This window comes from Rhinatrema bivittatum, chromosome 8 (assembly GCF_901001135.1).
Source record: "Rhinatrema bivittatum chromosome 8, aRhiBiv1.1, whole genome shotgun sequence".
Lineage (NCBI taxonomy): Eukaryota > Metazoa > Chordata > Amphibia > Gymnophiona > Rhinatrematidae > Rhinatrema > Rhinatrema bivittatum.
In genome coordinates, this window is record NC_042622.1 from 87,808,719 (window position 1) to 87,833,672 (window position 24,954).

Genomic DNA, 24,954 nt, shown 5'->3' on the forward strand with positions numbered 1-24,954 from the left:
ATATGATGTGTATTTTAATGTCGGTATAGAAAAGCTGTTAAATAAATAAATAAAATATATGTGTACCTGTTGTATATAATATCAACATTTTCAACAGTAGAATTGCTTGAGGGGGTAAGCAAGATGAAAGATAACTTTAGAAAATTGGAAAAGTGGTCACTTGAATTAAAAAAATTGCAAAATCATATATTCGGGATTCAACTGACAGAAGAGATGCTCACAAGAAATCTTAGAAAATATTTTTTCACTGAGAGGATGGTGAATCCGGAACAGATTTCCAGGAGATGTTATAGGAGTCATAATGGTGGCAGAAGTCAAGCCTGCATGGGATAGACCCAAAAGGACCTTAGTGGTGGTACAAGGGAGAAGACTTTAGATTGGGTAAGACCTGTGATTGCATAGTAGGCAGGCACAAATGGGCAAACTGAATCAATCAGTTGTCCTGTTCTGTCAACATCAATGTTTCTAAAAATGCTATTTAGATTTTGAAATCAAAATCAATCATTGAAGCCATTTATTTGCATCACTTTCATCTGAAAACCAATCATTGCTCCATCATGTGAGTTTCATGGGTCTATAATAAAAATTCACAAAGTAGAACTAGCTCAGGTAAACCCAAAATGTGTAACAAAGACAAAAACAGGGGAACCAAAACAAAACAGGACTTACAACGATCATCAGAAAATATACTTAGAACAGGTGTCAGCAAGCCAGATGATGTGTCCCACTCTATTATGCAAGCACCATCCAGACAATTCAAGCATCACCTTTCACAATGTCCAAACAAATATTTTTGGTATTTTTGTAGTCGTTAAAAGCAAATGAAAGACCAACAGTCTAGTTAGAAATCACCAAGCCCAACACAGCCAGGTTTCGTTGTTAACCAGCTTCTTCAGGGGTTAGTTAAACACTTTATAATCCATCAAGAAGACTATGGTCATTAGTATTGGACTGATGGTCTCACTCGACATTCGACAGAGATCATCGGTCCAATACTAATGACCACAGTCTTCTTGATGGATTATAAATTGTTTAACTAACCCCTGAAAAAGCTGGCTTACAAGGAAACACCGGCCGTGTTGGGCTTGGTGATTCTCTAACTAGACTATTGTTTTTTTCCTAGCGTGTATGTTAGCGGCGTCGGCCGCGGCAGACCATGACCGGGACCGGGTGTCATGGCCGCCAGCCGCGGTCGGCCGCGACTGAGGCAAGGCCGACAGCGCAGCTAAACTAACTCACCTGGATCGCCGGGTGTGGTTGAGGCTGCCTGCAGGGCAGGCAGCCCTTCTTCCTTTCCCTTTCCCTTTCCTGACCGCTGCCATCGTCCTGTCGGCATCGTGCTCCAACGATCCGGCTCCTCCTCCTCTGCCCCTTAGGGCCGCATGCGTGGCTGAAGAGAATTCTTAAAGGAGCCATGACAGGAAGTGTCATGGCTCCCCCTGAAGCTCCTCCCCCAGTTTCCTGTACTTAAGGCAAGGGCTGAGCATTCAGTCCTTGCCTTGGTATTGAGGTTCCTGCCTGAGTGTGTTCCTGGCTCCTGGTTCTTGGTTCTTTGTCCCGCTCTTCTCCCCTGCTCCGTGGATTGATTCTTGGCTGCTGACTTCTGGACTGGTGGACGTGTCTTCTCCTGGCTTGATCCTGGTACGGCTTTGGACCCTTCTCTGGCTTGAACCTGGTACGGCTCTGGACCCTTCTCTGGCTTGACCCCGGTACGGCTTTGGATCCTTCTCCTGGCTCGACCCCGGTATGGCTTTGGACCCTTCTCCTGCTTCGACCCTGGACTGGACTTGGACTCCGCTGGTATATTGATTCCCGGACTGGCTTTGGACTCTTCCTTGATTCCATCCTCAAGACTGTCACGACCTGCTGGAGGCAACAGCCGTCTGGAACCCACGACCTGCAGGAGGCGCCTGCATCCAGACCTCTTACAGTCTTCAGAGGAGTCGCCTAAGTCCCAGCGGCCGGACCCCTACGGGCTCCTCCTGGGGGGGTCGCGTGCTTCCAGGGTGAAGTCTTCTAGCAAGTCTCTACGGTCCAAGAGGCCTCGCCCTTCGACGGTAGCCAACTACCTCGACACAAGGGTCCACTTTCATAACAGTGTAGACAGATGAATTCAGAACCAGTGGGTTTATATTCCCCTGCCAGCAGATGGAGATGGAGCAAGCTGATGTCATAGTGTATATAACTCTGCAGTGACCCCAGTCTCCTAGTATTCTCTGTCTCCAGCAGATGGTGGATGTGCATCTCCCTATGGGGATTTTTTGACCTTTTTGAAAGGAGAAATTTGAAATTCTAAATTCAGGAAAAGAAATCCCTGCGCTCCTGTGGAGATACCTAAAGGTCCCTCCCCCAGTTGAGAATTCCTGAGGCGATTTCTGTGGTCCCTCAGAGGTGTGCCTTAGTCTGGAAGCTGGGTTTCACGACATGGACTTAGCTGCTAGTTCATCTGAAAGGAAGCAGGTGCAGGAGGCCGAGCGTGGCAGTGATGGCAGGTGCCTTCTTCCCCCACAGCCAGAGACCGTCTCTGTACTCAGCCAGTAAGAGCTGAGCTCAGGTAAGGTTTAGAAAAAAAAAAAGAAAGTTATGCCCTAATCAGAGACAGTTAGAGAAATTTCAAGACTTCCTCCAGTCTCCATTCTTGGTGCGCCGTGCCGGCATTCGTTCCTTCTCCCGTTGGGGTTGGGGAAGGGGAACTGGGTAGCCTTTCATGTTCAGCAGTCCCCGGTGGGTTTAGACTTTTTTTTATGTTTACATGTGTTAATTAATTTTATACAGTCAGGCACAATGCACATGAACATATTTAAAGGGAAACAGAACAAAATGGGAAAACACTGGTTGACTCTTTCCAGTGTCCCCCAATGAGAACAAGCTCCCAGACCAAATACCCCAACAGGGCAATCCCTCCATCCCAACCCCCCTCCCACATCCCAGCTTGTCCCAATCCAATAGTTAACAGACAATTGTAACAATTCAAACAACAGGCTTAACCTTCATTGAGAACCAGTCTTCTTACCTGGTGTGACAGTGATTGTAAATATACGTCCCAAATAGGAAGGAAAGTTCTACATTTCTTAGTCACATCAACTTTATTGACATACTTTTCGTTGATGCACATAAGGTGTATTAGGATTCTCCAATGTGTGAGGTTCGGGGAATCTTTGCCTACCCAATAGCACGGGATAGACTTTTTTGCAAGCAGTAATACCTTCCTTATCTAAAGTCTCTTAAACTGCTGCCCCAAGGCCACTCCCTGCAAGTTATCGAAAAGTAGTACATTGGTATGCAGGGATAGTTGTATCCCTGTGACCTGGCAGATATACTGAATCACCAATTTCCAGAAGGAAGTTATATGTGAAAATCTCCAGAACTGATGTCCTAAGGTACCAGGTGATTGGGTGCATTTTTGACACAATGCTGAGGTCCCAAGATTAATTTGAAAAGCCCGCACTTGCGGATAGTAGTATATTGATCTTCCCGCAAATCTACATTACAAGTAAGAGATGCTATACGCTTAAAACAAAGAGTGTATTGAGATTCAGTCAGATTTATGGGGAGCTCAGGCTTCCAGCTAGATAACAAAGGTCCAAAATCAATGGGTAGCTGGAGATCTAAGATAAATTTGTAAAAATAAGAAATAGAATGTCTCGAAAGATCTTTAATTTCAAACGTATTGGATAATAGCAGTCGCTTATTCCCCCTCCCCAGTCCTGTACTCGCAGTGACCTATTGTAATTCTTAACCTGTATGTGAGCAAAGTAGTGTTTGCTTTCCAATTCGAATTCCTCCACTAAATACAGGAACGATTTAAACCCACCCTCTTCATCCAAGAACTGAGCAATCAGGTAAAGTCCCTTGATTGCCCATATCTGAAAAGGGTATTGGGAGTTCCACCAATGGTAAAAACTGGGAGACAGTGCTGTTTAATTTTAAGGAAGCACAGAAATAACATCATGATAAAATCAGAGGAATAGCTAGAAGACCAGAAGACCATCTCAAGTATTTTGGAATGTCCGTCAGACGAATGTAAAAGATAACCCAAATTATTGCATGAAAAGAAAAGTTCTCTTTCAGGTTCAATGGGAGTGTGAAAACTGGTGCCCACAGCCAGTCTGCCACAGGATGGAGATTGCAGGCCACGTTATATAGCTTTAAATCCACTAAACCTAGCCCCCCCTTGTCCCACTTACAGCGCAACTTAACCAAAGGAATACAGGGTTTCTTATTCTTCCAAACATAACCCTGGAGCAAATATTCCAGCTGAGAGACTTCGCATTTAGAAAGATAGCAGGGAATAGTTTGATATAAATACAACCATTTAGGTAAGAGAATCATTTGAAACAAATTTATTCTCCCCGATATAGAAAGTGGGACATCATGCCAGGTCCGTAACGACAACTGGGAAGATTGGAGCAATTTTTGTAAATTAACCTTATAGAGATTAGCCAAGTCAATGGTCAAGTTAATGCCCAAGAACGTGAATGAATCAGTGACCCATCACATTGGGAAAGGTCCCACCCAATTGCAGCTCAAATCTCAATCAGTCAGGAGATCCTCTCATTTATCCAAGTTCAATTTAAAATCTGCTAGCTTCCCATAGAATTCCACCTCAGATAGAAAAGCTGGCAAAGATGCTTGGGGATTGGCTATGTGTAGGAGAATATCACCAGCTAAAACAGACATTTTGAAGCAAGCTCTGGAATAGTCTCCTATGGGAATCCCCATGATCCCACCATGATCTCGGATCCTGCATAAAAAAGGCTCTAGAGAAAGGATAAATAGCAGAGGAGACAGGGGGCACCCCGGCCCTGTCCCCCTACCCACAAGGGCTTTATACATTTCCGGTATTTTGAGATGCCGACTTGTGCATTTGTGCAGTTTTGTTCTGTAAATTTAAACAAGATTCCTGCGGTGGACAAATGTAGTAGACTTTCTGTTTGCTGAGATGTTAATCGGTTTATAGACTGTGCTCTGAGCTATTGTGCCTAAGCTAATGTCTGTAGCTGCACTACTAGTTACTGTGAAGGAATTAACATTATTTGAATGGTCATCTTTTTTCTCACGTTGCTCTTATATATATATGTAGCCCCTGAAGCAGCCCACATTGTATGGGCGAAACTCGGCCCAAGTCGGGCACAGGTTTTTATCTTTACTTAAAGTATTTCCTGACATCGATCTAATTTTGTTTTGGTTGCACCCCTACCCAAAGAGAAATCCACTGATGCATAACCATTTACAGACACATAAGCATGGAGGACACAATAAAGAGTGTGGATTACCTGAAGAAAATATCCTGAGATCCCAAAAAATTCCAAGGTTTTTAACATAAAGCTCCATTCTAATCTATCAAATGCCTTCTCTACATCCAAGCTCAGAAGCATGGATGGAAGGTGGAGGCGCCTACAACCGATCAAGGATGCGATGATTCTACATATGTTTGTAGTAATATATCGACCTGGAACAAAACCCACCTGTTCGGACCCTATAAACCCCAGAAGAAATTTCACCAATCTATTTCCCATGATCTTTACTAAAAGCTTTACATCAAAATTAATAAGAGAAATGGGCCAATAGGATGCAGGATAAGTCAAGTCACGTCCTGCCTTGGGTTCACAATTATCATGGTGCTATTTGCTGCAAAAGGAAACCTTTGTGAGTCAGCTAAATGTGAGAACATATTTCCCAATGGAGCCACCAATTTGCCCACTAACAGCTTATAAAATTCAGCTGGGAGACTACAGGTCCTGGTGCTTTGAAGAGTTTGGCCACCTGGATTTCCTGTGCTATTTCTTGCAACTGAATTGGTCTTTCCCTGTACGTACCCGGATCAGTCCAGACTGTGGTTTGAGCCTCCTTTCCAGCAGGTGGAGACAGACTAAAACTTGAAGGATGCCCTATATCATGACAGAGCCTATCCTCTAACCCTCCAGTATTCGTCTGTCTCCATCAGGTGCAGCAGCTCACCCTTCGTTCTCTGCTTTAGGCTGGTCAGCCTTTTCCTTCTTTTCCTTACGGATCAAGCACGTACTTATTCCTTAGGGATTTTGTGATTTGTTCTTCCTGTTTTAATAACATTGGCAGGTTAGTTAGAAAGTCTGCAGAATTTTTCTTCAGGAGATGGCTCCGTCTTCTGGCTCTTGCCGGGCTCAGAGGGGCTTTGCCCCTTTTGCGCTGCATAGCCTGAGTCCATGTACGCTTCCAGGTGTGGGGACCGAGGCTCTCGGGGTCTCGTTCCCCCCTCTGGCTGCCGAGAGGGTTTTTGAACCCGCTGCTGCGCTCAGTAAAAAAAAAAAAAAAGTTTTAAACTTCAATAAGTTGCAGGTACTCACCTACCTCTAACTTATTTGCAGCAGTTGACCAGCATTTTTTCATTTTTCTGGTCATAGCAGACCTTGAACAGGCAGCCAGACAGGCAGGAGGCAGCAGGTTTCCCTCCTGCTCTCTCCAGCCCTGCAGGCTGTCAATCATGTTTCTCTCTGCAGCCTTTTTTCTCCTCAGAGCGGCTCTATTTTTGCCGCGGGCAGGCAGCCTGCCTCTTTTCTGCCAGCCCCCATCGAATTTTTGCCGTGGGGGTTCCTTCTATGCCTCCCTGCCGGGTGGGGAAGGTCCCTCCTCGGCAGGGAAGGCAAATTTAGCCCGGGGATCCTCTCCCCAGAGCTTGGCCATGCCGTTCTCGGGTCGGGCAGCCCGGGAACGGTGGCCATTTTGGATTTTTTATCTGCTCCGTTTTCGGAGCTCCCTAGGGCTGGGGGGGACCGATTTTTTTGCAGCTACCCCCTGATTTGAGCCCCCCAGAGAGGTTTTTTTGTCACCCCCCTGGATTTTTGGGGTCGTTTTTTCTGTTTTTTCCCTCCTCCTGTGTAAATTCCCTTTAGTGAGCATGCAGGAGGAGGTGGAAGGTCCCCCCTTGCCCCCCCCCCCCCCCAGGGACAAATCAATTAAAAAAAAAATTTAATTCAATCAGTAAACTAAAATTTCCCCGCTCTGTGCTGTTGCTAGTTCGGCCGGCTGCTGAGCCCCTGGGGTCCTTTGGGGCGCGGGTGGTCCCAGAGGTGCCCCCTCCCTGTTCCGACGGATCCCGGTACTCCCGGATCCTATAGCCAACCCGGGTGCATTAGCTAATCTTCCTGGTGCCGCCTCTTCTCCACACGGATGTGGCCCCGGTCCTGGCGGGATCCTGGTTTTGTCAGGCGCCTTCTCCTTCCTTTCCCGCCCAAACAGTTGTGCCTGCGGTTTCGCAGGCTCCCCGGTTGGACCGTGCCCTGAACGAGCTCCCCTCTAGGTGGCATGCTTTGTTTAAAAAAAAAAACAAAAACCCATAATCACTCCGTGGACTCCTTCTGTGGTCGCGTTTCAGGAGGGGTTTTCCGGTTTTTAAGCGGCCCCGGTCTGCCTGCTGACATGGTTCCCGAGGCTCTTTGAAGCGCACTCTGATGTTTTAGCGCCGTGGATGTATTCCACTATTTGCTGCAGTTCCTGCTGTGCGCAGGTCTCTCATGGGGTGAACGGCATGATCCTCTGCGCCCGGGACCTCCCGTGGCCAAAGGCTGCGCATTCGACCCTTCGCCGCCTCTAGCCGGAGGCGATTGCCTCAGAGATGTCCGCCACACGGCTCCTGTAGCTGCGCCACTGGTCGGCCGCTCTGGCTTCCTCTGACCGGTGGGGTATGTTACCATTCAGAGGTAAGCTGTTCCTTGTCCAGGACCTTGAGAGACTTTGGATTCTTTAGGGGACGGTAGGAGCCATCAGCTGCCGGTGGCCCGTCTGCAACTATCCTGGTCCTTTATACCCTCTGGTCCATGCTTCGGGACCAGAGTTGGTATACCCCACGTGGGCACGGTTCTCCTCAGGGGGGTTTGTCTTTCATGATCACAGTTTTTTGTCGCAGCATTCTGTTGGATGCCTTCTCTTGTGCGAGGGTTAGCCCACGCTCTCAATCCTTACGCCTGCACATACTCCGGAGTATCTTTGCCTCTCCCTCTTCTCCGCGGACTGGGTCAGGCTCCGGTCGGACCAGGGGGTCCTCGACGTTCTCAGACACGGGCACGTCTTCGCCTTCCTCGTGTTTGGCGGGATCTTTTTTCTGTTTCCCCTGGTGGTCGGTTCCTGCGACATAAGGTGCAGCTACCCCCGCCAAGCTCCTGTGTCTGGGCACGGAGGCCCCGGCCCCAGCCAGCGTACTTGTCGCAGGCCACTATCCTATTTGCTTCGTTCACTCTTAGACCTCACAAGAGTCCCCGGGCTCTCAGTTCCCGCTTCTCCGCAAGCACACCCTGTGAACATACTCGTGCCGTCCTCCCCCCGGGGCATCCCTCGGCCCACTCGTTTCTCTCAGTGGCATATTCCATCTTCTGTTTCATCATGGCTGCCATAGTCTCTTCGTGTTCGCGTCCTCCGCTGGGTCTCCGAGTTCTGGACACTTCCCTTTGATCTCGCGACGGAACCTTGCATCTTCACCAATGTTTAGGTGTTGATGGCCACAGCTCTCCGCTGGGCAGGACTCCTCGCCTACTCTTATCTAGGCCTCTGGCGCGTCAGGGCCAAGGCGGAGGTTCTTTGTCGGCGGTCGGTGTATCGCGGGCTAGCTTTCTTTGCGTCCCTGGGGTGGATACTGTATTTCTCTTAGAGCAATCTTCCCCCCTTCCCGGAGTTAGAGTACCTGAGACTCCGCTTCGTCACCTGGGTAGGCAAGGTTTTCTTGCCTTGTGTGCGGGCCCTCAAGTTGTTTGGCCGGTCTCAGAGTCTGCCCTTGCTCCCTTCTTTGACGGCTTGTGTCTGCCTGTAGATCTCGGGCTCCTCGGCTCCTACCCTCGCCCTTGTCCCTTGGGCCCTTGCTACAATACAACTGTTCTAGATAACTTTGCTGTCCCCTTGCCAGCCACTGGCAGAACAGTCTCACACAGTTCTCCCGTTCTTGGGCTCTACCGTCGCCATCTCGCAGGGGTGGTCCCCCCCCTGCTTTTTCTTTTGCTACTGGGCCTACCTCTCCAAGTTCCCCAGTGGACAATAGTGCCCGCGGATGCTAGTCTTTCCAGCTGAGGAGTGGTCGGCCTCTCCTAGTATGCCCAGGGGACCTGGCCAGTGTCTGTCTCGCTGGCACATTACAGAGTCTTGGGCAATGTTCCTGGCTCTTCTGGAGTTTCTTCCTCTCAAACGCGGCAAGGCGCTATGGGTCTTGCCTGACAACTCCACCACCGTGGCTTGCTTCCATCGCCCAGGGGCTGCAACACCTACAGTGCCCGGCGGCCTCCCTCTCCGCGGGCTAGGGGGAATGTTCAGGTTGCTTTCTCCGTCGTCAGTCGCTGGATCCCAGGGAGTGGGGACTCTTGGCTCAACCATGGTTTCCTCATCGACAGGTGGTCCCCTCCCACCTGGGCCCCATGGCGACTCTTCTCAATACCATGGTAGATTGGTTCTTCCGCTGGAGGGACCACAGCTCGGCGGGCGTAATTGCCTTGGCTCTCCCTCGGCCGGCGGAACGTCTTTTTCCCCCCCCCCCCCCCCCCCTCTCTCCCCATGGTCTCTGGTCGGGAAAGTTCTTAGACGGATAGTTCTCCTCCGGTGTTCCATGGTTCTAGTACCACCAGAGGGGCCGTTTCAGGCCTTGGCTCACAGTTTCTCAACCTAGCGACGGTCGGACCCCTGCGGCCACGCCATCTTCCTCAGCTCCTTAGTCAGAGCCCTGTATTTTTTTCGACCAGGCCGTTCACGCTTGTCTAGCGCCCTGCCTTCTTGAACGGCGATATCTCCGATGTGAGGGTTTTTCGGAGTAGGCAGTCTTTGCCTTCCTTCGGGCCCGGAAACGGTCAACTCCCTGGCGTACATGCGCATCTGGAACGTGCTTGGGTTTGTTTGTGCGAAGTCAGGTTTTTCGGCGTACTCCGCACCAATCTCCTTAGTCTTTTCTTCTCTGAGGCAGTCTCTCTGAGGATCCTTCCTTCGTTCTCGGCGCGTACCAGTCTACCCCCTCGGCTCTCCTGGGTCGAGTGGCAGGTCGTCCCTGAGCGGCCACCCGTGTGTGACTTGGACTTTCAGGGGTGTCAGGCATCTACATCCATCTTCTTGCCCACTTGTCCGTCGTAAACTTTTCACTCGGCGGTGCAGACCCCTCTGTACGGCTGTTCGACCCTCTCTGTCGCGTCACCCTGCAGGCCCTTATGCTTAAGACTGTCTTCTGGTCCTCTCTTCTCTGCTCGTCGGATCCAAGCGCTGTCCTGGCGGGATCCCCTCTTTGCGAATTTCCGACTTCAGGGTAGCCCTCTTACGGGTTCTTCCTTTTTTCGTGGAGTTTTGTCTAATTTCTTTCTCCTTCGGTCAGCGGAGCTCCCCGCCTTGCTCCTGCATCTGGTGACAGTCTCCATTCTCTTGATGCCATACGGGTCTTCGTTACCTTGCTTCCATACAAGTTCTCTTGCTCTATTTCCTGGTCCCCAATGGCTTCGTGCATCTGTCCATCTTCCTGTTCCCTGGAGTGGGTCCAATCGGGTAAGCCGGCTTCTGAGTCCACTATAGCGCGCTAGTTGCAGGAAGTGATCTCTCGGTTGTTCTTTGTCATGGCCTGGCGGTTCCCTGAGGGTCTTCCAACTCCTTCTTTGCGTTCTTAAGTTCTTTATTGGGCGAACATTCTTTTGTTCTCTCCGTGGACGATTTGCACAGTTCATACTTGGGCGTCCTTATCTCCTTTTGCTCGACACTATCGCCTAGCTGTGTAAGCTCTGCTTCGGTTCTTTTGGGCTACCAGTGCTTCGAGTGGGACTGTCTTGATCCTACCCGTTTTAGGGAAGCTTTGGTACATACCACAGTCTGGACTGATCCGGGTACGTACAGGGAAAGGAAAATTACTTCTTACCTGTTAATTTTCGTTCCTGTAGTACCACGGATCAGTCCAGACGCCCTTCCCTGTTTGTCTTTTTCTGTCCTCTCGAAGATGGTTTTGTTTCTTGCAGTTCTGCAGACTCTATCTCATTTTTGTACAAAAATACTGAGCAAAAACACCGGAAGCCTTGGTTGTTCTCATGCCAAGAATATGCAAGAGCGGGTAGTTAGGCCATGTTCCTTACATTTTTCTACAGTTGCTCCATTTGAGCTTTATGGTTACTTGCTTGATCCTACTTTGGTCTTCTTGTTTTCTGCTTTGACATTCGGTATACTGAAGGGTTAGAGGATAGGCTCTGTCCTGATATAGGGCATCCTTCAAGTTTTAGTCTGTCTCCACCTGCTGGAAAGGAGGCTCAACCCACAGTCTGGACTGATCCGTGGTACTACAGGAATGAAAATTAACAGGTAAGAACTAATTTTCCTATTTAGCTGCTCCAGCTGCTCCTCTGTTAAGCTGGGTAATCTCGCAGACTGGAAATAGTCTGAAATCTCCAATGCAGGACCCAGAGACGCCGTATAAAGTTCCTGGTAGAATTCCCTAAAAATGTTATTAATGTCCTTCCCAGAATTCACTAATTGCCTTGCCTTACCCCTTAACGCAACAATGTATTTTGAACCTCCCCAGTGTTTCGTCAAGTTTGCCAGCGTTTTACCAATCTTGTTCCCATGCTGAAAAAATTTATCCTTATAGTACATTAACCCCTTTTTCGCCCTTTGGTGAAGCAATGTTTTTAAAGCCGTGTTGCATCCGTCAGTCGCAGACTTACCTCTTTTTCTTCTCTTTCACTCTCTTTGGGCAAGATGGCTGTCTCCGGTGCCGAGGGCCTTGGCGTTTCCAAACCAGCATGGGCGTCCCCATTCGCCATGCTTACTCCCATGACCCCCATCACTTCAAAACTCATCCAACCCAGGCAGTCTGCTCAGAAAAAAGAATGTAACAAAAAAGAGTACATATGTCCCGTCACCACATCCATCATCAACTGGACTATGCAATTGGAAATCGCCAACCCGCAGATAACACCATACGGTGAACTATGGCCTCAACTGAAATCAAATAGTATGAGGTGCATGCTCTTCTGTTTCTTTCAGCTTGATATGAAAGAAAGCTTGTGCCTCCACTTCTGACTCATAAAACAAGGTTGAGTTGTTAAAGTTCACCTTGAACTGCACAGGATCTGTTATGTTCGGTTTGTCTTTGAACGAGAAGTGGGCCCCTGGGTTGTGGAGAGTGGAAACTCCACCCACAGGGAGGAGCCCTGTGGGCCTTATCACAACAGGCAAGGTCTCAGCAGTAATGGACAACAGAGGAATAACTTTATTATACAGCCGATGGTGATCTGAGGAGCGGATCAATGGAGTCAGTCCAGATAGTAGTCCGCAGAGCAGAGTGGTCTGGTGAATACCTTCTCTAGGCATAGCTTATGCTGGCAACTCCAATAGTGGTCCGCAGCGCAGGGTAGGCCAGGAGCCGATGGCGTGCACAAGACAGAGGGGATCCGGTAGTGGCCCACAAGCGGGGTAACCCGAGAATCCGTGTCACAAATGTAGTAGAGAAAGTTCTGTACTCACACTGTAGACGTAGATGGAAGATCAGGCACCGAGGAGGTCCAGTTAAAGAACAGTGAGGGTCGTCCAGGAACAATGCAGGACTCACTGGAATTAGAGAGAGAGAAATGGCTCTCCGAGGAGCGGATATCTAGGACACTCAGAGAGACGAAGTCCCAGCGTGGCAGAAATAGCAGGAAGGAATCCTTGCTAACTCGTATAGCAAGAGGTCAGCTGAGTTTAAGTATGGTAAGCGGATGACGTCATGCAGTAGGGATGCCCCCGAGGTTCCCGCCATGATGTGGTTAAGAAGAGGGCAGGCGTGCGCGTGCTTTAGGTGAACCCGGATGTAAGATGGCTGCCTGGAGTGCCCACGCCATCCCGGGCATGCCATGAGGGTCGGAGTGTGGAAGCAGAGGCCGCCATTCTCCCCAGACTCGGAGCTGCAAATAGAAACGAGATGAGCAGCAAAGGTCGCAGCCGCCTGTGATCAACGGGCGCAACAGAATCCTGGAGCATGAACTTACTTTGATGGTTCACAAGCTGGGAGCATAGTGGTGCAAAAGCCCTGTGCCGCACCAAGACTGCCTGTGAATAATCAGGTAACACCAAGATCTTGTGCCCCTCGTATTCAAGGGCCTAATGTTGTTGAAACAAGTGTAAAATTTCTTCTTTGTGTCAAAAATTAAGGAGCTTAACAAGGACAGGCCTAGGTTTCCACTACTCATTAGGCCTTGGCCTCATGCGGTGTTCACACTCAACCTGGATGCCTGTCAAGGTGTCAGGGGAGTTAAGCGTCCACGGCAGCCATTGCTCTAGGAGACCCCGCAAGTCCTGCTCCATAAGCGTTACGGGGAGCCCGATTAAACGGAGGTTGCTCCAGTGGGAAGGATTTTCTAAGTCATCCAGTTTGACTTCATGCTTGGCCACCTCTGCCTGGGCCACAGTTAGGTCCCGCTCCAGGGCCTGAGCTCATATTTCCATGGTCTCAATGCACAACTCAGCCTCGGTGAACAAGCCCTAGATGTCATTGAATCCGGAGTGCAGCTTACCTAGCTTTTCGTCCATAGCTGCCAGGATGACTGTTGCCAGAGTGTCCAGTTCACATTCAACATTTGGTGGTGATGGGGGATCACTGAAGAGATCTGCCATTTTGTCGGCAGTGTCTGATTTTAGCTTGTCCTTGCGGAGCATTTTTATCACCAACTGCTCCTGTTGGAATCTCAGAAAAACTCCCACAGAGCTGCAACAAGCAGATGATCAGCACCAAAATCTTTAAGGCCGCGTTCAACAGCTTGGAGAGGCCAAAGCAGGTGGATATAGGGAGTGGGGCCCAGGAGCAATACAGAGCCACGTCTAAACACTCTTACAGCATCACGTGACCCCACTTAGGCTTTTTACTTGCACGCTGCATGGTAGGCTGTGGCGGCCATTTTCACGTGCTTTTGTGCATCTTCTGCTGCCTTCTATTGGCCATCGGTGTGCACTCTGTGATGGATGCCATCCAGGAATTGTTTGATCTGGAATGGGATGCCCCAGAGGCAAATTTTAAAGGGGGTCAGACATTGGAAGGCCTGTACCCCCTGGATCCAGCTGTGAGAGAGTGTTTGCGTTTTCCCAAAGTGGATGCTCTGGTATGTGCTGTGTCTAAGCGGATGACTATTCCCGTTGAGGTAGGAGTGGCCTTGAAGGATTCACATGCTAGTAGGATTGAGATTATTCTTTAGCAAGCCTACCTACAGGTACTCAACTTGATGGCAGCTACCCTGGAAGTGGTGACGTGGGTAAGAGCATTTATGCATCCTCTTCAGCATTCTCTGCTATCTTGTTGGAACCTGCAGTCTCAGGATTATGCGGATCAGCTCCACTTGCCAATGGACATCTGCTCCCGCCTTCAGTGGTGGTTGCAAGAGGATCATCTGAGAAAGGGAGTTCCCTTGTCCTCTCCCTGGCCTGGTTGGTACTCATGACAGATGCGAGTCTCCATGGTTGGGGGGGGCTCACTGTCTAGAGTTAACAGCCCAGGGATGCTGGAATGCCAAAGAGTCCTGCTGGAACATCAATCGCCTGGAGGCCCAGGCGGTACAGCTGGCATGCTTGCAGTTCAGCCACAGGCTGCGGAATAAAGCAGTTCGCTTGATGTCGAACAATGCGACAATGGTGGCCTATATCAATCGACAGGGAAAATCTAAGAGCCAGAAAGTGTCGCAGGAAATAGACAGCTGATGGAATGGGCGGAAGGTCATTTGTCGATGATCTCGCCTTCTCACATTGCAGGAAAAGACAACATAAGAGCGGACTTTCTTAGCAAGGAGAGTTTAGATCCAAGAGAGTAGGTGTTGTCAACCAAGGCATTTCAGCTGATTGTGGATCGCTGGGGCTTTCCGTTCCTAGACCTGCTGGCGACTTTTCGCAATGCGAAGGTTCCTTGCTTCTACAGTCTCAGGAGAGATCCTGGGAATAGACAATCTCATACAGGTCTGGCCAGAAGACAGATTGCTTTATGCCTTTCCTCCGTGGCCCTTGCTGGGCAGGATAATTCACAAGATCGAAGGCCATAGGGGGCTAGTAGTCCTGATGGCATCAGACTAGCCCAGGCATCCATGGTATGTGGATTTGTGATGACTTCTGGTGGAGGCCCCCCCCCCCCCCTCCCTTCGTCTTCCATCACACATGGATCTGCATCAGCAGGACCTGTTCTTCATGAGGATCCGACTCAATTCTGTCTTACAGTTTGGCACTTGAAAGGGCTCGTCTATTAAAGAATGGTTATTCCTCTGTGGTGATTGCCATTTTACTCTGCGCTTGCAAGTTCTCTACTTCCTTGGCTTATGTGCAGGTTTGGAGAGTTTGAGGACTGGTGTGAGGAGCGGGTTATTCTTCCTTGTTCAGTTAGGATCACTCTCATTCTGGATTTTTTGCAGGATGGATTAAATAAAGGCTTGGCCCTTAATTCCTTGAAGGTGCAGCTTGCGGCTCTTGCCTGTTTCAGAGGCCTGGTGAATAGTGTTTCCTTGTTGTCTCATCCTGATGTGGCCTGTTTTTTGAAGGGAGTGAAGCACCTTAGGCCTCCCTTGAGTTTAATGGTTTCCTTGTGGAGTCTTAATTTGGTGCTGGACTTTTTGGCAGGCCCTACGTTCCGACTACTGTACAGCCTTTCCTTACAGTTGGTAACATTGAAGACTGTGTTCCTGGTGGCTATATGTTCTGCATGTTGTATTTCTGAGCTTTAGGCCTTGTCTTGCCAGGAGCTGTTCCTTCGGGTTACTCTGGAGATGTTACAGCTGCATACTGTTCCATTCTTCTTGCCCAAGTTAGTCTCGGACTCTCTTTTGAATCAGTCCATCACCTTTTCATCCCTGGATAAGGTCAGAATGCGGAGGAGTTTCACCTTTTCCGCTCCTTGGATGTCAAGCATCTTGTTGTGTGGTATCTGGAGGTCTCTGAGTCTTTTTGAAAGAAAAATTGCCTGTTTGTTGTCCATGGCGGGAGTAAGTAGGGTGCTCCGGCTTCGTGGGCTAATATAGCTCATTGGATTAAGGAGGTGGTCACAACCGCATATGTAGGTGCTAGAAAGCCATTGCCTACTCAGCTTAGGACTCATTCCACTAGGGCTCAGACGGTGTCATGGGTGGAAGTTAGTCTGTTGTCTTCCGTCGATATCTGCTACGTTGCGACGTGGTCTTCCTTACACACTTTTTCCAGATTTTATCGTCTGGATGTGCAGGCCCAGGAGGATGCAGCCTTTGCATGTGTGGTATTGACTGGACCACGGGCAGCCTCCCAGCCTGTTAGGGAGTAGCTTTGGTACATCACTCTGGTCCTGAGTCCATCTGTGTACACACTAGAAAATGGAGAAACTACTTACCTGATAATTTTGTTTTCCTTAGTGTAGATAGATGGACTCAGCTTCCCGTCCTTGGCTGCCGCTTGAGTGTATCAGTAGTCCTCCTGTGGGGCTCTGAGTCCCAAGGGATTACTGGTAAGTGTTCATCTAGTTCCTATTTATTTTATTTATTTAAAATTGTTTGTATACTGCCTTTACAATAAAGAATTGATCAAAACGGTTTACAGTAAAAAAAAAATTCATAAAATTCGATTGATTGGGGTACCTAGAATCTTATGTGAGTTCACTGTTTATGGTTGGTTGAATACAGTTCTGGTTATCTCTTTTTAATCATTTATTTTATTTATTTTAAAGTATTTATATACCGTTTTTTTTAAATAAAATTTTGTGAAAACGGTTTACAGAAAATTAAAATAAAAGTAGGGCATGAATAAAATTAAAATTAAAAAATGTACATAAATTTAATTAAAACAGCTAGATAAATACTAGCTTAAACAAAAATTTTATTTAAATAAAGGTAATATGCCGTGGGTACTTTAGGAAATTAAGAGAAGGAATAAGGGAGAGAGGGGAGGGAGGGGAAGGGAAAAGAGAATGTGGAATAGATTTGCTAGTCTGGGAGACTGTGGTCACTGCAGGGTTATATATACTGTGTTGTCAGCTTGCTGCGTCTCCATCTGCTGGCAGGTGAGCATAAATCTACTGGTCCTGAGTCCATCTGTCTACACTAAGGAAAATGAAATTATCGGTAAGTAATTTCTCCATTTGTTTGCTTTTACCTGCTAACAAAACTACCAAAAAAAGTTGTGTTTGGACATTGCGAAAGGTGGATGATTGAATTGTCCGGATGGACCTTGCATAATACAGCAGGACATATCGTCTGGCTTGCTGACACCTGTTCTAAGTATATTTTCTTCTTACTGTTGGCTGATTGTGAGCTCTGTTTTGTTTTGGTTTTCCTGGTTTCATCTTAGTTTCATGGGTCTGCCAGAGCCAGTCTAAGACAACCACCACACTAACTGACATTAATCAGCATCCTAGTTATCTTAGCAGAGAAACCAATGGAAATATTAGAATATAATAGCCCATAGTGTGGTATTTGTATGGTAATGCTATAGAAGTTCTGTGATAGTTTTAGTCATTTTTACCCATTAATATGAGTGAACCAGAAGAAGCTTTATCATTTCCAGAAGTATAGTGGATGGATTGCTTAGAAAAAACATTTTTTCTATCCCTTAGCAATAGGCCACTGGCATTCTATTGAAGCCAAAGCTTTGCGCCGAGAACTGCCCCGAGGTTATATTGCTCTGAACCGTGAAGCTGTCAAAGCTGGGCTTGTCACTGTGGAAGAACAGGACCAGTACCGGAAAGCACACGACATCCGCTACAACGCTGAGGGAGGACGCTTCCCACGCCGGCCTTGGCACCCACCTGAGGGTATGACCTATGGCATTTCCTCACGGTAAGTGAACAGAGCTGTAGAGCTGTCAGCACAGAGGGGCCACATATATTCACCCACCACTGTTTTAGAGTTTATGAACAAGAGAACTATAGCTTTAAAAACCTGGAACCCTATTCTAACTTGACCAGCTAGCACTTGGACATTTATTTCCAGGCTTGGTTCTTTATCTTAAGTACCAAAATAAACTTTAGTTGTAGTCTTATTGTCTCTATGGAAAATCAAGTCTACAATACCCAAAATGTATTAGGAAATCAGAATTCAAGAGCTCTAGTTTTGTAACAGCTGTTTACAAAACTTTATGATATTGGGGACATCAGTCACACGAGACCAAGGTTTTTGGAGTGATTGCTTTGCTAGCTTTCTTTTGTAATAATGTTTATTAAGTGAGAGATAAAGGACAAAGTTAACAGTTCCAACAAGTTAAATCAAATAAAGAAATTTCTGGGAATTATAACTTTACAAGCAGTGTGGTAGCTCACCAGGTTTACAAATTATATTACAAATTATGGGGTAAATTTTAAGACATGTGCATGCGCGTCCACATGCGCGCGCTACCCCGGCGCGCACAAATAGATATGTGATTTTATAACTTGCGCGCGCAGGCACGCACAAATTATAAAATCAGGGGTTGGCGCGCCAAGGGGGTGCACAATTGTGCACCTTGCGTGTGCCGAGCTGCGCTGCCTTCCCCCTAGCCTGACCTTCCCTCCCCTTCCTCTAACCTTCCCCCCTTAGCCCTACACTAACCCCTGGCAGGCGCAAATTGCGCGCCGGCAGCTTGCTGGCACGTGATGCTCCATCACAGCGGCAATGGCCACTGTGTGAAAGGCCTCTGGCCCCGCCCCTGCCCCCAGACTGCCCCTTTAGTAAAGCCCCAGGCTTTACGCGCGTCACCGGGCCTTTTTAAAATAGGCCCGGCGCGTGTAGGGCTTTTAAAATCTGTCCCTATATTCCATACATACCCCACTCGTACCATCCATACTCACACACACACACCCCAAATACACACCGATGAAAGTAAGGCAGCCGTGTACCCATTACAAAGATAGAGCCATATAAGTCCAAGGATCTACTTCCCTTTCAGCACTGTTTCCCAAAGCTTAAAGTAGCCTCTTTGAAACAGAAGGACCTTCTTCCCAGACATTTTCTTTTTTCTTAACCATTCCAAAGTAACTTGCAGTAGCATCATATTTTTCCACATTGAAAAAGAAGACACATCAGAAGCATTCCAGTGCAATAAAAATTACTTTTTTTGCCAACACTATAGAAACAGCAATAAACATTTTTCCCCCAGTAGGCAAAATAGCATTCCCTTGGAATAAATAGAGATTTACCAATTTGCCATCTCAGTGAATAGAGCTTTTCAGTATTCATTCCAAAAACCTTTGTACCTGCTCCCAGAATCTCTATAGCTTATAACAACCTGTAAATATATGGCACAAATCCCCACTGAGAATATGACATTTTAAACACATAAATACTTCTGTGTTCCTTTTAATCTAGTAACATTTATCCTATGCAATAATTTAAACTACATTTCCCTGAGATTAGCGGGAAGTAAATAATGATAACTTGCAGCAAATGCTTCTATAATGTCTGCTTCCTCCAGCACAATTCCCAGGTCCGTATTCCAAGAATTACACAACTTTACCAATGGAGTCACTACCATGTGGAGTTCCTTCACATGTCACACCCATACACCCACTGCATTAAATTTAGGTGTGGTTTCAAAAAAAGATTCATCCTCTCTCACATATGGGTGACATCACAGGATGGAGCCCTGTACGGAAAACTTTTCTGTCAAAGTTTTTACAAAGCTTTGACTGACACTGGCACACTGAGTGCACTGAGCATGCTCAGCCTGCAATTATCCCTGTGAGCCACAGGTGTCTCCCTCAGTCTTCTTTTTTTCGCTCTGCAGTAAGCATAGCGGTTAGGAGCTCTGTGAGAAAGTCTAATACTTTTTCCTCATGGAAATACTTAAACTTTTACTTCACAAACACTTTTCCCTGCACGGGTCTCCCTTCGCGTACGTTTATTCGATGCTCGGTGAGTACTGTATGCCGTTTTTTCGGTCGGTTCCTGTCACCTCCCTGGCCTGCCAACCAACTGCGGCCTTCCCTCTCCCTATGTTTTCAGTTAGCCACACATAGCCTGCGAGTGTCCCTCTGTGACACCCTGCCTGGTTATTAGTGCTAGTGGGACAGGGACTTCCACGGTTTCCGTTGCCGCCAGGGCCCCTGTCGATTCAGGTTCTTTGATTCTCGGTACCCTCGCGCAGTCGATGCCCCCATGGCTACCGTAGGTAACCCCTTCAGACCATCCTGGATTCTTAGATGCCATCGGTACCCCTCCCCCCACGGTACTCTGATGCCATCATCCCTGCATCATTTCTATCAGTGCCATCCATATTTTTCATCCATGGCACTGATTTTTCCTTGGGTTTCATCAGTGCCATCATTGCCCGGATGGATGCCATCGACGTATACCTTGTCTCGTCTGTGTCATCCATGCCCGGGTCGATGCCACCGTCGCCCAGGGCACTTCCATCAATGCCAGGGTCATTTCCATCAATGCCATCCTTTATTTTATGGATGTCATCGATGCCCAGGTCTTTTTCATCGATGGGCATCGATGCCAATGCCAATTCCATTGATGGCATCCTTGCCAACATCGAATCCATCGGTGCCCACGTCGGTGCCATTGATGCCCATGTCCATGGCATCGATGCTATGGATGCCATTGCTGCCCAAGTCGATCCAATCGATACCATCAACATCCATGGCCATGCCGTCGATGCCCGTGGCCATGCCACCGATGCCATTGGCATCTGCCTCCATACATCGATGCCCTCGACACCCACGTCGTTTCCATCGGTGTCTTCGACGTTCCTATCGATGCGGTCATCGACTCCGTCGATGCCGGTATCATTTTTCCGATGCCAACAATGTTTTTTCGATGCCACATCGTTCTCATAGATACCTACGCCGATGCCGTCAGTGCTCCGTCACTGTCATCATTGCTCTGGCCGAGTCATCGATGTTTTTTCATATATATTTTTGACGATACCCTCGAGGCCGCTGAGGCCGCCATCAACACTGACAATACCGACATAGCACCACCAAGTAATGCCCTCGCCTGAACATAGTGCTCCATGCTTTGGGTTCTTATTAAAGCCCCGTATTAGCCTATGACACTACATAGTGCCAGGAGCAGTGCAGGCATGCTGACAGTCCATCATCGGTTGCCATCCAAGACAGCAAGGGCATCCATCTCGGCGCTGGGGAAAGATCGGACCGAGCACCGTGGCATGCATCGTCACAGACACGGTGACAGTCCGCCACCGACACCATCCAGCACATTGGTGCTATCCTTCTTGATGCTGGACAATGCTCGGGCCGAGCAACATCACCACTGCCATCGACACTGTTCTGCACAGTATTGGCAGTCCTTGGTGCTCCAGAAACACCGGAATGAGTTCCGAAGAATTCTGCACTGGCGTCACGAGACATCGAGCCGCTGCGACGAGGGCCAAGTTCATGAGCTGTTAATCGGTTCCCCTGTTCTTGAGGCGTGCCCCACGACATCAGTGGGGGATTGTGGCCCTCCACAAAATACTACCGTGGTAATGCCAGCCACGCTCAGCCTGTCTCCTCTATACCTACGCCACCATACCAGGCATCAGAGATGAGACGGGCGTCTACTCCCTCGATGACTCCTGGAATCCACGGAGCCAGCAATCTTCACCGGCTCATCCTTCGGCGATCCACGTCGGATGGTAAGTACCTGCTTCTGCAGCATTCCCATCGAGATGTGTTCTCTAATTCAAGCCACATGGTTTGAAAATTTCTAGGTCATGTACCTTCCAAGAACCGTATTAGTATCACATATCGCTATGCCAGCCACAATACCAAGAGAACCTCTCTATCATTTCTTTGGGCTTGCATCAGGGCATCCTCCCTTTTTCAGCCATGATGCTCTGTACTGATTAATGCTCTGGCTTCTGGTTCCTGCTTCAGAACCAAAGTTCCATGTATTTCACTGATCTGCTAAACACGAGATCCAGCAAATACTGCCTGAAGTGCAAGTCCAACTCGAAGCCTGACGACAGGTCTCGATGTCTCCTTGTACAGCACACAGAAATGCGGATAAGACTTTACCGCTCACGCTCCCATGGGAGGTTACATGATATCCAGATTACATCAGCCCCTCCAGTTGGACACCTCCTGGTCTCCCAACTGGCCGGATATCAGAGCGGCCACCCCACCTTGTACCAAAGTTACAGGTACACTCCCCCAGACGCTACAAAGCACAGAGGGGGGAAGGGGGGTTGGGGAGTTTTAATTACACTATTCTTTCTTTCAACAGAAAGTAGTTACTCTCCGCCCATCCTGGATCTCAGAAATACCAACTTTCTTCAGAAGGCACAGGTAAAATGGTATCTCTCGTTACCATGCTTCCATATCGCAGTAAGTACATTACCTCTAATCTTTCTATGTGCTTCATAGTGAGTCAACAATATTACAATCCCAAACTCTGCCAGTTGCACCAGCTTCGGCAACTGGGGTATTTATTGAATCACTATCGGTGAATGCTGTTTCTCTGCGGAGTGCAACATCATTCACGCTTTTCCTTGCATGGACAGCTGCATAACCACAGTCACTCCACGCAAGGAGCTCTAACTTCTTCATGACTCACTATACATTTACTAACTGGGATTACTGTCACTGCCATAAATCCCTTTTCCTGTACGTACCCGGATCAGTCCAGACAGTGGGTTGAGCCTCCTTTCCAGCAGGTGGAGACAGACTAAAACTTGCAGGATGCCCTATATCAGGACAGAGCCTATCCTTTCACCCTTCAGTATTCGTCTGTCTCCCAGCAGGTGCAGCATCTCCCCTTCGGTTCTTTGCTGTAGGCTAGTCAGCCTCTTTATTCTCTTTAGGTTCAAGCAAGTACTTCTTTTGGTTCTTGTTTTAAAAAATTATAGAAAGTGAGTAAGATGGCGGCATAGACGCGGCTCTGAACGGCGGTGCTCGACTTTTTTCTCTTGAAAGATATTTTTCCCCTTCTTTGATATGCCTTCGAAAAGAAAGGGGAAGGTAAGAATCTTTCCACCGGAGACCTTACCCTCCTCCGGGCAACTGGACATCATCCGCTTTCTTAGCCAACTGGAACTAGCAGAGAGTGCCGGTGAACCTGGTGTGAGTCCCCGTGGGGGAGAACGGGGAGCTCCTGTGGATGAGGCTTCTCTTAGCTCGGATACCAGACCACCCCCAGCACAGCGAGACCCGGATGGAGAGACTTCCTGGTCGCAGGTCGATGACGCGGCCGATGCGACCGGGGAGGTGGAGGCCGATCCAGGAAGCGGGCTGACGCTGGAGAGGGTATCCCGGCCAGAAACGGAGGCACCAGCGGGAGCCTTAGGGGCCTCGAGTCGGGAGGCAAACCTCGTAGAGGATATCGAGGGAGCTTCGGCGGACCGAGGTCAGTGTTTAACATCTACTGGTGCGGGAGATATACCTTCGACCTCGACAACTAAGCCTGGGGTAGTGACACTTGAGTCACTCTGGGATTTGGTAGCTGGTCAAGGCCAAGCTATGAAACGGTTAGAGCAAAAAATGGACTCCCTGAATTATAATGTTCAACAAAAAATAACTGGAATACAAGAACAGGCAATGGAGACATTAAATAAAATGACAGAGAATGAAAATAAAATTCATTCTCTGCAAGCTGTTAATGTAGCAGTAATTAAAGAACAAATGGCCTGTTCCAAACGTTTGGAAAATTTGGAAAACAACATCAGACATTTAAATCTACGTATTACGAACTTTCCAAAAATTGCTGGGGAAATTCCCTTTACTACCTTGAAAAGACTTCTTAGAGAAGGACTGGAATTTACAGAAGAGAATATGCCGTCTATAAACTTTTGTAGATTTCTAAATAGCAGTAATAGACCTGCTGCTGCAGGGCCTTTGCCAATACCCCTATTCCTTTAAATTTAACTAGTTTCCTGGAAAACTCGGAAACAGATGTATTGGAAAGGAAAACATTGCTGGTTGCATTTATTTCTGTGTATGATTTTAATAATGTAATGCGCAATTTCTTTAGAAAATTTCCCTTGAATTTTTATGGTCAAACAATAAGAATATACCCAGACTTAGCTCCAGTCACTCAAACAAGACGTAGAGAATTCCTAACTTTGAGACAAGATGTTGTATCCCTTGGTTTTGCTTTCACGCTTAGATATCCATGTAAATGTTTAATTAAGAAAGGGGATGACTGTTTTATTTTCTTTCAATCAGAACAACTTCGCCAATTCATAGATGCCAGAAGACCAACCACCTCTTCCCCGGTCAATAATTGAGGGTTAATCATATGAGGTTCCACTTTAGTCTATGTTATATGCCACTGTTAAGATAAGGAATTTCTATAAAATCTCTCAGTTTGATTTCACTTGCCCTCTTCCTGTTTTATTTCCGATGGATGAATATATATAATTGTATAAAAGTAAAGTACTTTGTTTAGTTTGAATATTTTGGAATTTAATTAAGAGAATATGAGGCAAGTATATAGTATTTAACCATAGATATTGTTTTCTAATATGTATTTGTGAAATACTTCTCTCTTTTTTTTTGCAAGTCTTTACTTATATAGAATCTTTTTATTTTGTAAATTTGAAAATCATAAATAAAGAATTAAAAAAAAATTATAGAAAGTGATTCTCTGAAGGAATTTTGCCTTCTTTAGTGCCTTTTTGTGTGGGAGACGTCCGTCTCCCAGCTCTTGCCCGGCTCAGGGGGGCTTGTCCCCTTTTGCAGGAGGGGCTTCCCTGCTTAGTCCTGAGTCCGTGTACGCTTCCAGGTGTGGGGAGCGACGCTCTCTGGGCCTCGTTCCCCCTCTGGCTGCCGAGAGGGTTTTGAACCCGCTGCTGTGCTCAGTAAAAAAAAAAAAAATGAGTTTCAAAGTTTTAACTTTCAATAAATTGCAGGTACTCACCTACCTCTTACTTATTTGCAGCAGTTGACCAGCTTTTTTAACTTTTTCTGGTCAGTGTAGGATTAGATCCGGCAGTCAGAGAAGCAGAAGGCAGCAGGTTCCCGTCTGCTCTCTCCTGCTGTGCAGGCTGTCAATCAAGCTTTGTTTTTTCAGCTTTTTTTTCTTCAGCCGAGGTTGCTATGTCCCGGCTGACAGCCTGTGTTTCTTGTGGGCTGTCCTCCTCACG

At 47.7% G+C, this 24,954-nt stretch overlaps 1 protein-coding gene across 4 annotated transcripts in view; it reads left to right on the plus strand.

Moving 5' to 3' along the window:
- Positions 1-24,954, plus strand: part of CFAP77 (cilia and flagella associated protein 77) — a 574,339-nt gene that overhangs the window by 362,762 nt on the left and 186,623 nt on the right. For all 4 annotated transcript variants that reach the window (XM_029613689.1, XM_029613690.1, XM_029613691.1 and 1 more), the window contains one exon: positions 17,507-17,729. In XM_029613689.1, the coding sequence (XP_029469549.1) occupies positions 17,507-17,729 (223 nt within the window). The remainder of the gene's footprint in view (positions 1-17,506; positions 17,730-24,954) is intronic.